General features: G+C 34.7%; 1 protein-coding gene across 1 annotated transcript; it reads right to left on the bottom strand.

The window, feature by feature from the left end:
- Nucleotides 1-12,131: 12,131 nt before the first annotated feature.
- On the bottom strand, nt 12,132-13,304 carry LOC120352897. The gene is made up of 2 exons (XM_039435202.1): nt 13,147-13,304; nt 12,132-12,369 (listed from the first exon to the last, which is right to left on the bottom strand). The coding sequence occupies exons 1-2, from the start codon at nt 13,252-13,254 to the stop codon at nt 12,172-12,174; spliced, it is 306 nt and encodes a 101-aa protein (XP_039291136.1). The 5' UTR covers nt 13,255-13,304; the 3' UTR covers nt 12,132-12,171.
- Between the last annotated feature and the right edge of the window lie 319 nt (nt 13,305-13,623).

Here is a 13,623-nt window from a genome sequence, read left to right as displayed (position 1 = left end):
ATTGGCGTATGAAGGAGGCTCCTTTTTCCTTTTATATTATCATTGAAATGCAAAGTTTCAAAAAACCTTGTGTATACGTCGACGCGCAATTTTAAAAGGAACATACCTGTCAAATTTCATGAAAATCTATTACCGCGTTTCGCCGTAAATGCGCAACATATAAACATAATTATAAACATTTAAACATTCAAACATTCAAACATTCAAACATTCAAACATTCAAACATTCAAACGTAACATTAAGAGAAATACCAAACCGTCGACTTGAATCTTAGACCTCACTTCGCTCGGTCAACTAACCAAATCGGAGAGCTTCGTGTCCTGTAGTACTGACTTAAAAAATGCCTCGTGTGGCTTGGCCCTTGGAAACGTTACTCCAATGTTGACAATGTAACCGAGCACATTTCTAACAAGATTACCTATTTCCTATTTTAGTGATAATAATGTGAAATATGTATTAATATCGGGGGACCGAGCTCCGCTCTGCAGTACAAAAGCATAATAAAATTTATAACGAAAGAATAAATTATAATATTTTTATAGTTCTTACAGAGAGGTTCTATCTAATCACAGTGGATTGAGATTTATGCCCAGAGCAATGCAAAAATTTCTCTCACAAAAGCATGCTAAATTTTAATCCAAATCATTCCAAAAAGATAGCTTATCAGATTGGTTCTTCTGGAATTAATCAGGATTAATATTTAACCGGAACTTGCACAACCGGCACTAAGTACCTGATTGAGTGATTACAAAATTTCAACAGCCATAGTTCAAGAGTCATAATTTTGTCTCAGTTCCACACACATGCACTCGCTCACTCACTTCCATCATCAACAGACGCCGAAATTATCAGCTGTTTTTCCAAGGATGAAAAAATCCTTTTATTGTCCTTCGGCGAGTTTTCTCAGGGATGAGACCTAGTGCAATAGAATTTTTATATTATAAACCTACTATGTTCTGAATTTAGTGAAAAATCGTTAGAGTCGTTTTCGAGATCCGGTGAAATACAAACATCTAAGCATTAAAACATCTAGACATCTAAACATATGAACAGAAATTGCTCATTCAATGGAATAGGATATGTTTGGTTTTGAAGCATCTAAATTTAAAAATCTACTCCGTGGAAAATTTTGTGAAGTGAACAACTACAAGACTCAATCTATTTCGGATTATGTTCAACCTTATTCATTCATGAATATGTAAGAGGAACATTTAAAGTTGCTAATATAACTGATAAGCTAAAGGAAAATTGCTTGCGCTGGTACGGGCACGTTATGAGACGCGGTGAGGATCACATGACCAGATTCGTCATGGAAATTGTACAGCCTAGGAGACGCCCTGGTAGACCGCCGACAACCTGGATGGGTACCATTTCCAAGGGTATGAGGACGACGGATTTAGAGTCTGAACTGACTCAACAACGCCCGGAATGGCGGAAAAGGATTAGGAGGGCCGACCCCAAGAGAAATGGGACATAGGCTCGGGAGAAGAAGAAGAGGTCACCTTATTTTTCTCTTCCTCATCATTTGTATGATGTATCAAAATGTAAGAATCAATAAAGAATAAAGAATAAAGCTCGCTGATACCAATATTGCCACGAGCCCAGGGGCGCCAAATCTCCGACTCCGCCTCGGAAATACTCAAGTCTTTTATCAGTATGGTATGTGTCGATCATAAACTACAGTCTTTATTCAATTTTCTCACTCCTTGCAAGATAACGTATACGAGTCATTCATATATTATTCTATATTTTCTTCATTTTCTCCTCAATATTATTTCTCCAAGAAAATGTTCTCCCACCACACATTTTTCCGGAAACAATTCACTTCCCTCAAAAAGCATTTCCTCTCTCTCAATCTTCCCTGTCCCATTCGCCTCCCTCTTCTTCCTGGTTCATTACTTTTTATAGAGGGTAGTTCAACTTTATTACGCCTGGTCTACGTCTACTACATTTTTCCGCTCAAACTTCACTGAGCAGCTTGGAAACAGCCTCCTTCACTGGCTAGAAGCAGTATTCACTCTCATTGGCTAGAAGCAGTACGCACTCTCGCCCAGCAGATGCCGACTAGGAGAAGTATTGTAGGCCTACTTCAACAAATCCTATTATATTGAGCGAGCAATTCTGTATATGGTTATGTATGTCCAACGGATCTCGAAAACGGCTCCAACGATTTTCACAAAATTTTGAACATAGTAGTTTTATGATATAAAAATTCGATTGCACTAGGTCTCATCCTTGGGAAAACTCGCTGAAGGACATAAAAATGGATAATAATTATCCATCCTTGGAGAAACAGATGATAATGTTGTCGTCTGTCGATAACAGAAGATGCGTGGGCCTGTGTGGAAGATCAGCTGTGTTATCAATCAGCTTATCTCACGAGAAATATCTAGAAATTTTGACTTGATCAAAATAATCTGTCTTGTTGACATTACATGGTATATCATTCTAAATTAGAGTAAAATTTTTCCCGCACTAGAGCGGAAAAGTGAATCTTTGGGTATTGTTATCAGTACAGGAACAGCAACTTTCCGAGGTAGCTGTGGAAAAATGAAATTTCTTGCTTGATTGAATATCATTGATCATTTTAAACAAGAATGAACAGTTAATACTATACCAATAGACCCGTATCAGCTACCGGCTATAGAAGGCATTGACAAGACAAAGGATCGGCAACTTAGTTTTATAAACTAAATCAAATAGCTGATATGGCAATAATGAAAAAGATGTATTATGCGCAACCACTTTTTCAATATGGAATCGAGATATGAGGGGCTGCTTATGATATCCATATGAACAAATTATTCACATTACAGAAACACCTTATCAAAGCTGCATTATGCAGGCCAAGATTGTACCCTAGTAGACTTCTTCTTCAAGAATTACAGGTGCTTACAGTGAGGCAAACATATGTTAAAAGAATCATATTATTCATTAATAAGATTAGTTATACATTCAACTTAAGGAATCTATACTTATGAAATTCTTATCTCACTGACTCACTGACTCACTGACTCACTGATCACGATTTCTGGAAAGCTACTGGATGGATTGCAACCAAACTTGTAATATAGCTTCCTTTAACGTCCTAGGTGCTTACCAAGAAATCTTTTGGCGATATTTCAACTCTAAGGGTGGATTTTAAGGGATTAAAGTTCGTCTTTCAGCATGTATATTCTTCTTATCCCAATCTCTTAATTAATTATAATTGAAAAAATGTCCATTCCATATGTTAACATAGAACTATTATCTAGAGAGATTACATCTCTTCGAAACAGTTGTTCTGGTAACTAAATTAATAATTTTGTCAGGTTGGCGTTAAGTTGAGTTGACTTTGTTAGGTTAGCACCAAGTTGAAGATTGAAATGCATTTATCGCGGGAAAATTGATTGGGCACTGCTACTTCAATCAGAGCTATTCCTGGGAATATTATATTACTAGCCGTCAGGCTTTCTTCGCTCGCCATATCCGTTTAGTCTGGACCCCTGACTGGATCGTCCTAACATATGATAAAAATGCTCAAATGGAAAATTCAGGCGAGCGAAGCGAGCCTTCTGATCTTATTCTTGGACGATCCAGCCGGGGGGGCTAGACGGATATGGCGAGCGAAGCGAGCCTGACGGCTAGTAATCCATATAATTTACGTCCCTCCAATCCATTACAATTTGATATTGACTTTACCATCTTAAGTGTATGTAGAGGTCAGTTTAAATATCAGTGTTACTTGTTTAAAAATAAAGTCCCAACTGAATTCATTATTACTAGAATTACAAAATCCATAATGAATCTTATACTGGATTGGATTAGGATAAATGTTTATTTCAAATTATCTATATCCATTATGTAGTGTTTCATTCTTGTGTTATAAATTGAAAAAATATTTCTCATGGCTTCCTTGAATTGGACTTTTTGAGTTTGTCATTTGCTTGTGATTTTGTTACTTTGTCTTATCGTTCGTAAGTATTGAGATGTGACCTGGTTTCCATAATTTCATTTGTTCTAGTGGAATGAATGAGCTCTTTTTACTTTCCTTGCCCTATTACCATAGTTCAGGAAAGTATTGCTTTCCGAAAAAAATTAAGGTACCCAAATTTCTAAATTTGTATACGTTTCAAGGTCCCCTGAGTCCAAAAAAGTGGTTTTTGGGTATTGGTCTGTATGTGTGTGTGTGTGTGTGTGTGTGTGTGTGTGTGTGTTGTGTGTGTGTGTGTGTGTGTGGTGTGTGTGTGTGTATGAGTGTATGTGCGTCTGTGTACACGATATCTCACCTCACAATTAACAGATTGACTTGAAATTTGGAACTTAAGGTCCTTACAATATGAGGATCCGACACGAACAATTTCAATCGAATGCAATTAGAGATGGCGGCTAAAATTGCAAAAATGTTGTCGAAAACAGGGTTTTTCGCGATTTTCTCGAAAACGGCTACAACGATTTTGATCAAATTCATACCTAAAAAAGTCATCGATAAGCTTTACCAACTGCCACAAGTCTCATATCTGTAAAAATTGCAGGAGCTTCACCTCATCTATGCTAAATTTGATTTCAGATTCCCAATTATCAGGCTTCAGATACAATTTGAACAGAAAACTCCAGGTGGAAAAGATTGAGCATGAAAATCTCTTCAATCAATGTTTAGTTAAATTTTCACCTAAAATTGAAAATAAGATCGAAATTCGATAAAATGTGACTATTTAATTGAAAACTGTTGGCAACTATTGATTCTGTTGGTTCATTCACTATGAAGAGATAGCAGACCTCGTGTGTCTCCAGCGTTATTGTCCTGTCACCAGCTGGCTCAAATCTTTGAATAGTAGACTTGAGATGCGCGTGTACACTAGCGTCAGGTGATTAATTTTCATAACAGCAAGGAAAGTTGTGTGAGTGCGCCACACCAGATTTTTCTTTCTATTTACATGTTTGCTGTACCTAGTTGTTCGAACTCACTGCCGGCGCACAAGTTTTCTTTGCCGGTAGTGCTATTTTCTAAGTTAGAATATCGATTTTATCAATCTGTATTATTCTATGGCAGATAAATGAATTCAAATTTAAACTTCGTTCTCCTATCTTTCCCCACTATTACTAGTAGTTCTGTGAACAGTAGACCTCACGCAGTATTCTCATCCACAAGTACCTGATGTCAACTGTTTTAGATGTTAACAAAATCAGTTCACGTTTGAATTTGTATTCCATAATTTATTAATATTCATGTTAATTTAAACAATGAATAGAATATATATCTATTCCAAAATTTATATAATATTCATCCAGTTCCGTGATAATCTTTCCATTTAATGAAAATTAATTTTTTTTCAATCAAAAATATTATAATTTCTTCAGCATTATTCAGTTCATTTGATTATTTTTATTCACCTATTAAATTAGTTGTTTCGAATGTGAGAATATTGGTACTGATGGACACGCATAATACCATGACTGCAAAACAAAATATTGAAACCAAAGACCTTGAAGCTGCGATTAGACCAAATTTATTAACAAAATGTTAATAACTCAATCCTTATAGATTATAATCGATTGAACATAACTTATCATACACATGATGAACATGTGTGTTTGTCAACTTTCGTTCAATCTAATAGAATCCATAAGAATTGAGATATTAACATTTTGTTTATAACTTTGGTGTAAACCCAGCTTAAAGATGCATACCTCTTCAAGGTCTTTCATTGGAACTATAGACCTTATACAAATACAGTAATAAACTGGCTTCTCCACACATCTGTGTAATCACTTGTCAGCTGATTTATGATGAATACTTCTATAGTCTGATTTTTACTCTAATATTGGCGTATGAAGGAGGCTCCTTCTTCCTTTTATATTATCCTTGAAATGCAAAAATTAAAAAACCTTGGATATACGTCGACGCGCAATTTAAAAAGGAACATACCTGTCAAATTTCATGAAAATCTATTACTGCGTTTCGCCGTAAATGCGCAACAAATAAATATATAAACATTTAAATATTAAGAAAAATGCCAAAACTTCGACTTGAATCTTAGACCTCACTTCGTTCGGTCAACTATAATGTGAACCTTACTATAGTCACAGTTATTTATAATAGTTCTGTAACGGAACGCCGGTTACGCCGATTACGCCGGTTACGCCGATTACGCCGGTTACGCCGATTACGCCGGTTACGCCGGTTACGCCGATTACGCCGGTTACGCCAGCTACGCCGGTTACGCAAGCCTTTTTGTGAATGAAATGAGTAGATATATGAGGATGAAGTTACCTCCCACGGAATTCTGAGAGCCTGTTACATCCAACCCTCAGAATCATACCACGGGGCTCTGGGTATTTCATTCCACTTGAATATCGATTAAACCCTCAAAGGGAGGAGGATAGGACAAACCACCCACATAGACCCAGTTGAGGGGTCGAAAGCCTCGCCACATTGCAGAGAGGTGAGGTTCAAACAATTCCCGCAGAAACAACCGGCATAAGAATAGGTTGTTATCTCACCTCTCAAAAATCTGGTGTGGCGCACTCACACAACTTTGTCACACAAAATTGATCAACTGACGCTAGTGTTCCCGCGCATCTGAATTAGTCTACTATTCGAAGATCTTAGCCAGCTGGTGACAGGACAATAACGCTGAAGACACATGAAGTCTGTTATCTGTTCATAGTGAATGATTTAATAGAATCAATACTTGAACAGTTTGCAAATTAAATAATCTTATTTTCTCGAACTTCGAGCTTATTTCCAATTTTAGGTGGAAATGTTACTGGACATCAATTGTAGAGATTTCCATGCACAATCTTTTCCACTTGGAATTTTTTGTTTAAATTGTATCTGAAGCCTGATAATTGAGATTCCAAAATCAAACTTTGCATAGATGGGGCGGAGCTCCTGAAATTTTTACAGATATGGGACTAGTGGCAGTTGATGGAGCTTATCAATGACTTTTCTAGGTATAAATTTGATCAAAATCGTTGAGCCGTTTTCGAGAAAATCACGAAACACCCTGTTTTTGACAACATTTTCGCCATTTTAGCCGCCATCTTGAACTGCATTTGATCAAAATTGTTCGTGTCGGATCCTTATAGGGGAAGGACCTCAAGTTCCAAATTTCAAGTCATTCCGTTAATTGGGAGATGACATATCGTGTACACAGACGCACATACATTCATACACACACAACACACACACACACACACACACACAACACACCACACACACACAACACACACACACACACACACACACACACACAACACACACACACACACACACACACACACACACACCACACACACACACAACACACACACACAACACACACACACCACACACACACACACACACACACACACACACACACACAGACCAATACCAAAAAAACACTTTTTTGGACTCAGGGGACCTTGAAACGTATAGAAATATAGAAATTGGGGTACCTTAATTTTTTTCGGAAAGCAATACTTTACTTACCTATGGTAATAGGGCAAGGAAAGTAAAAATTACAACCTCTTACGCACTTCCACACCCCCCCTCCACCCTCTGCAATCACCTTCTCCCCTCATGAGATCCAAACTGACCTTGGAAACTATAGTGAGGTTCATGTTATAATGACAGTGGAGAAAGATAGGAGAACAACGTTGCCAATCCTCTGTCTTGTCTATGCCTTCTATAGACGGTAGCTGATGCAGGTTTATTGATGATATAGCTGTGGTCAGATGGCAGAACCTGATATGTGCATTCCATATGTTTTTTCAGGAGAGCGTTTTGAAGTTTTTGAAAATTTCATATTGTATTCACACATCTGGTATTATAGTAATATGGGCAATACTCATGAATATTATTACTTAAATCCCTTGTTATAATATACATAGTTTATAACTTCCATTGGATAACCTAAATTTTTCAAATTTCCCAACATATCACATTCTGCCATCTTTCATATTGCTTAGTAACTTTTGCATAGTAAGTTGGTAAAACCTAATTTTAGGTAATTTAAAAGTTTTAAAATGAATAATATACATTGTTTATGGTAAATTTAAGTTATATTTTATATTTTTAATGATGAATAATGTCTAGGGAATAATGTTAATAACATTTACACTTTTATAATACTTGAATCATAATTATTAATAATTGCTATTCATTCATTCGATTGTCCATGTGCTATTCTGTCTCCTCCTGTCCATCTTCCAGTTCATCAAACTCGGTTGCCCGACCAGAAATGGGGAGCTTCCTGTAAAAATCATGACATTCTTCATCGATGAGAGGTAAAATTGACAGCAAATCTTTCTTCTTGAGTGGATTGATGCCTAAAAGTGCATTGTATGAATGGGGAACAACTGGCACATGATTTCCATCTTTTTTATTTTTTAGTTGTCCACGTCTCATTCTGTTAATGTTGAGAATTTTGAAAGATTCATCTTCATCCAATGAATACTTGAACTGAATTGAGCCAAAGTCAGGGGTATAGCGAAGCCATCTTATCTTCAGCCACTTTACTTTGTTCCCATCACTGTCTTCTTTTCGATGTATAAACTCATTTGTTAGGAGCTTAGAAAATGCCAGAAAGTCAGTTTGTCTCATTTCCGTTACTTTGAATGGTTTTTTACCTCTCACTAATCTCACAAAGTTGAACCAATCACGTGGCACCATAATTTTCAACTCTTGATCATTGATATGTTTCTTGGATTTCACAATTCGTGAGTGATCACTATCACATTCCAGTCTTGTGTGGCCTGAAAGAAGAAATTTTTGGTCGATCACTTTCAATGTTGGCTTCTCTTTCATGATATATGTGAACATACAGGCCATGTTTATATTCCTGTTTTGACCACCGGCAGCATCTGAGTAAGTGATGACGTGTTTAATTTGAGATGGGAGACTCATTATTTTCTTGAATACACATGATGCTATATCATCCGAACCTCTACCTCCTATTGCCTCATGCCACATAAAACAATCAGATGATTCGCTTGAAGAGCATTCTCTAATTGTGAGATTATAGACCGACAGAAGTCTCTTGTAATACACAATGTTTGTAGATAAATGTGGAGCAGGAAGAACTTGTTGTAAATCAAACACAAGAACAATTTGATTTACGTTTTCTTTTGCAGAAGCCTTGTCTTTTGTTTCGAGTCATATCCTTTTTGTGCTTCTAAAATATGCTCATTATGCTGTTCATTGAGTGATTCTCTTGATTGTTATTCGATGAATGACGTTTCAATGTCACAAACTCATCGCAGGTCTTACAAGTATCTAAGTAGGGTTGTTTGAATTTGTAGCCTGTTTGATTGAAAACATCTCAGAAAACATCATAACATGCATTTTTGTGTTCTCCATTCTGTGTCTTCATTTTGATATATTCATCATACATAATCTTAATATTCAAGTGGCTGGGAAGAAATATTTTGTTTGGGCAGTCTCTTCGGGAATAATGGCTTTCATGTTTGGGATACTGATCTATAAATGCACGTATCTTTATTCGTTCTTCAACCAACTTATTTTTTGGAGTATGTAATCCTCTCTGATCACGTCCATGGAAGCCTGTTGAAGATGATCGCAGTTTTTGGACTATGTAATTCATTTTTGCAATAGTGATTCCATGAACAGCTATGAATATTTTCTTACAAACAAACATTTGTGATGTCCCTACATTCATTACATATTTCACTGTTATTTCTCTTCTGTGAGGCTTATCAGTATGCTTTTTCCTAATTGTAGTGACGTTTTTTTCTTTTATTGATAACCGTCCAGAGATAATCTCATCTTTAACCTCTTTTGATTTTTTTATAAACTCATTAAAGATTTGAAACTGTACATCTGGAGTACATTTTTCATAGCACTTGAGTCTACAAGAGTTATTGAAAGAAGGGGAAGTATGTATGTATGTTTAAAAAGACGTTTTAAACGTCTGGAATTCAAGGATCCAGAGGTTCAAAAAACCTCACACATCAACCGAAGCTTATTGTGTGTCACAAGGGGAAGTAAGCTGACAAGAGGAGGAATGCAGTGAGAGGAGGGAAAGATAGATTAAGGGATTGAGAACTAAAGAAAGGAGGGAGTTAACAAAGGATTTATTTTAGATTGGATTATTCACTTAATTCAAGTAGATTACAACATTTAGAGACTTAAATCCTAGATTATGATAATCTAAAATAAAATTAATTGCACTATTGGATTGAATAAACAATGTGTAGTGTATATAGACTTATAAAATTTAAACAGATATAGGATTCAACTTGCTGACTGTGATAATATATTATTGTAAAAAATAATCTACATGAAATTGCGGAGTTTGGACATAAATGTTTGGACATAACAGATACAGATCATAATTTGTGAAAAAGATAAAATCTGTCGATCATACGGTCATTTTCAAGTTTATACAACAATTCTACAAGTATTTCTGAACAAGTTGGTACTATTTCCATGATTACCGGTTTTAGAATAATAGAGTATGAAGGAGTAATAGTATATTTCGCACCTAGGGTCGAAAATGTACGTTTTCTGGCTCGAGATCGCGGTTTTCAAGTTCGAGACGAAGTCGAGAACTTGAAGCATTCGAGAGCCAGAAAAACATTTTTGCCCGTGTTGCGAACGCTATTTTTCGCCACACCAAAAAAAAAAAATAATAATAATGTTAAGTTGGCAATTTTGAAAGCAAAATTTTAAGGTTATGCTACTATAAATCATACAATGTTAATAAGGATATGATAGTATCATTGTATTCTATTGTTTGGTATCAAAACTACAAAATAATTCATATCAAGTTATAGAAATGATCATTTATTGATAGTTTAAATACCCATTTAATTATACTAGATACATAAATACATATTAAATTATAAAAAATGAGCATTATTGACAGTGATTTCTTTGTTTTTCACGTAAAATAAATTATACAATCATTATACTTTTTATACAACAAATCTCTATTATTTTATTCTTTATTATTTAAATAGAAGTTGAATGTGCAGTTATGATTGTTTGAGAACATGAATCCTCTAGCAGATTCTACTACTTTTTTTCTGAGAGGTCAAATGTTCACTCTGAATTGAGTCAGGTAACGTATCTAGGCTACTGCTATAATATAGTGTATAGCAGCAAATTTGAAGCCGGTTTCAAAACAAAATATTGCTCTGAAAATAGTTAAATCGTAGAGAAAACATTCGAAGATTCAATCTTGAGTGGGCCTAATGTTCTCTCTATATGGTTTAATATTGAAGAAAAATATTATCCAACAGTTTTAATCATGAATTTCGGAAAAATTACTAGGAATTTTCAGTCAAGGATGAGTTTCACCAGTAGGCTTACCTTAAACTTCAGAACTCTGCTGTATTTTCTTATAATTATTGTTGATTGTATTGCATTAAGAAGTGGAATTCGATAATAAAAAGAAACAATAATTGTTAATAATTATTATTACTTTTAAATATTGATACAATTATTGTACTTTGATTTCAAATTCGATTCTTCACTTTTATATACTGACGATACGTACCTTTCTGACAATGGACAATGCAGCCAACATTATATTGTTGAGGCTATTCATAAATATTAAATTATGAAACAGTAATTTATAAAATATATTATAGACATAATACCGCGATTCACGTTACATAATTATATAGATTATTACAGTCGTTATGAGATTATCTCTCTATGATTTGTGAGATCAGACGCGATCAGCTGTTATTCAAGGTCATTTTACAGCCCTAGGGCTGTAAAGTTTTACCGGCCTGGTCGGAAAACAATCACTTTCGGCCTCCATATGACGCACGTAAACCAGCTCATTACATCCAAGTGTGGCGAAAACTATATTTTGACCCCCTTCACTCAAGCATTTACAACTTCACAACTCGTTTTTATAAATTCAGTCACATAAATACCATAGCTGATAAAAAATAATTGGGCAGTCTTGTCGCAGACTTATGCGCTCCAACAGCTGATGATGTCAATTAGAGTTGGAATTTAGCTATGCCTATTATATATATGATGTTTCTGAAATCATAAGAGATAATAGATTCTTAATGTCAGCTGATAGGTTACATCAACAGGAGACCAACGAAAAAGTCCAACTATTTTATGTCAGCTATATTAAGGGGTCTTAATCAAAGCATTAAGTATTATTGGGTGGCTTGTTGGAGTAGGATAAGAAAAATAAAATATTTTTTATTAAAAAAAATTAATAATAAAATAAAATGTTACACTTACATAACGAACTTTCATCATCTTTGGAAGAGTCTAAGTGAAGATCAATATCCATGGAATCTGGTTGAATAAAAGTGAGTGGATGTTCCTTTCTCTTTTCATTTTGTTCATCAATTGGTTCCCAGGTAGGATCTTTATCACTGTCATCCCCAGAATCTCCCAAAATGTCTCTCTGAAATTGAACAGAATAAATACATCAATTTGAGAAATATTGAATTAGTAATTTTAAAATTTTATTTTTGTTAGACATGAATTGACTTTGATGTTTTAAATTGATAATAGTATTGCTGAATAGTCTATAAAAAGGCTAAATAGTGAAGGTGAAAGATCCATTTCCAAAACAGGAAGTGTTTAAGTTATAAATATTTTGTTTGAAAATATCATAAGAGCACAGACTAATTGTGTGCACTGTAAAGCTTCATCTAGGCTACAATAATAACTTAATTGTCAACGTGAGAACTTAACCTAAATGTTTGAAAAATGTTATTTAAAGAATTTGGGAGAGAACAGTTTTGTGTTTAGCCTGTTGTTCTCTCCCAATCATTAATTATTTGTGCTTGAAACAATAGAAGGAATAAATAAATAAATGTGTTCTAATAAATTTAATAATAACACTGTGGTCTAAGACACAATATAAAGATAGTGTACTTATATAGGTTACTAATAGATTACTTTAATGGTAGTTAATAATTAGTATAGGTTAGTGTAACTCACTTATTGGTTGGTTTCTGACTATTGATAGAATCACCATAGCCTATATATTACATTCAACCAATAAAATCCAAAATAACACATTCTATCAAACATAATAAACAAGCCAAGAATACTTCACTCCAATGAATAACGAACTTATAGCTTTTGAATCACATGCTTGAATTAGTAGGCTATTGCTGAAATCAAAATATATATAACTAACAGACAAACTACTTATTAAAAATACATAACTTACCAATATACAATCATCCATATCTTCTGGAAATTCTCTAACAGGACTTGTCAATTCTAAGTTGTCTCTTGGCTGGTAGTCTTCAGTACTATTAGCAAAAATAGATGACATTCTAGGTTCTGTACTTCCAGCATGATTTATGCTAAGTTTGTCATCGGTTTTACAATTTTTCATATTATATTAACTGTTTATCCTCGTTTAAAATGATTAATTATATTTTATCAAGCAAGAAACTATATTTTTCCAATAACTAGTAAGATGGAATATTTTGGTAAGTAGTTATCAATTCAACATTGTTAAAAGACGATCTGGCAACAGAGCAAAGCGAGGAAGAGTTAGTGCTATCCGCTTCGGTGGATGATAGACAAGGATAGCAATACCATTGCTAATCAAGCACTGCCATTATAACGTGGGCCGCACTGAAGATACTGATTTTAAAACTAGTTACTGACTTTGAAAACTAAGTACGGACCTTTTAAA

Source organism: Nilaparvata lugens, chromosome 9, assembly GCF_014356525.2.
Source record: "Nilaparvata lugens isolate BPH chromosome 9, ASM1435652v1, whole genome shotgun sequence".
NCBI lineage: Eukaryota > Metazoa > Arthropoda > Insecta > Hemiptera > Delphacidae > Nilaparvata > Nilaparvata lugens.
The sequence above is the reverse complement of the archived record's forward strand: the minus strand, read 5'-3'. Positions and strand labels throughout refer to the sequence as shown.

Bases quoted from the DNA above. Each gene is read 5' to 3' on its own strand.
- LOC120352897 (XM_039435202.1), bottom strand. From the start codon at position 13,254: ATGTCATCTATTTTTGCTAATAGTACTGAAGACTACCAGCCAAGAGAC. The intron at 12,370-13,146 runs GTAAGTTATGTA...GTTCAATTTCAG, and splicing joins ATATGGATGATTGTATATTG to AGAGACATTTTGGGAGATTC.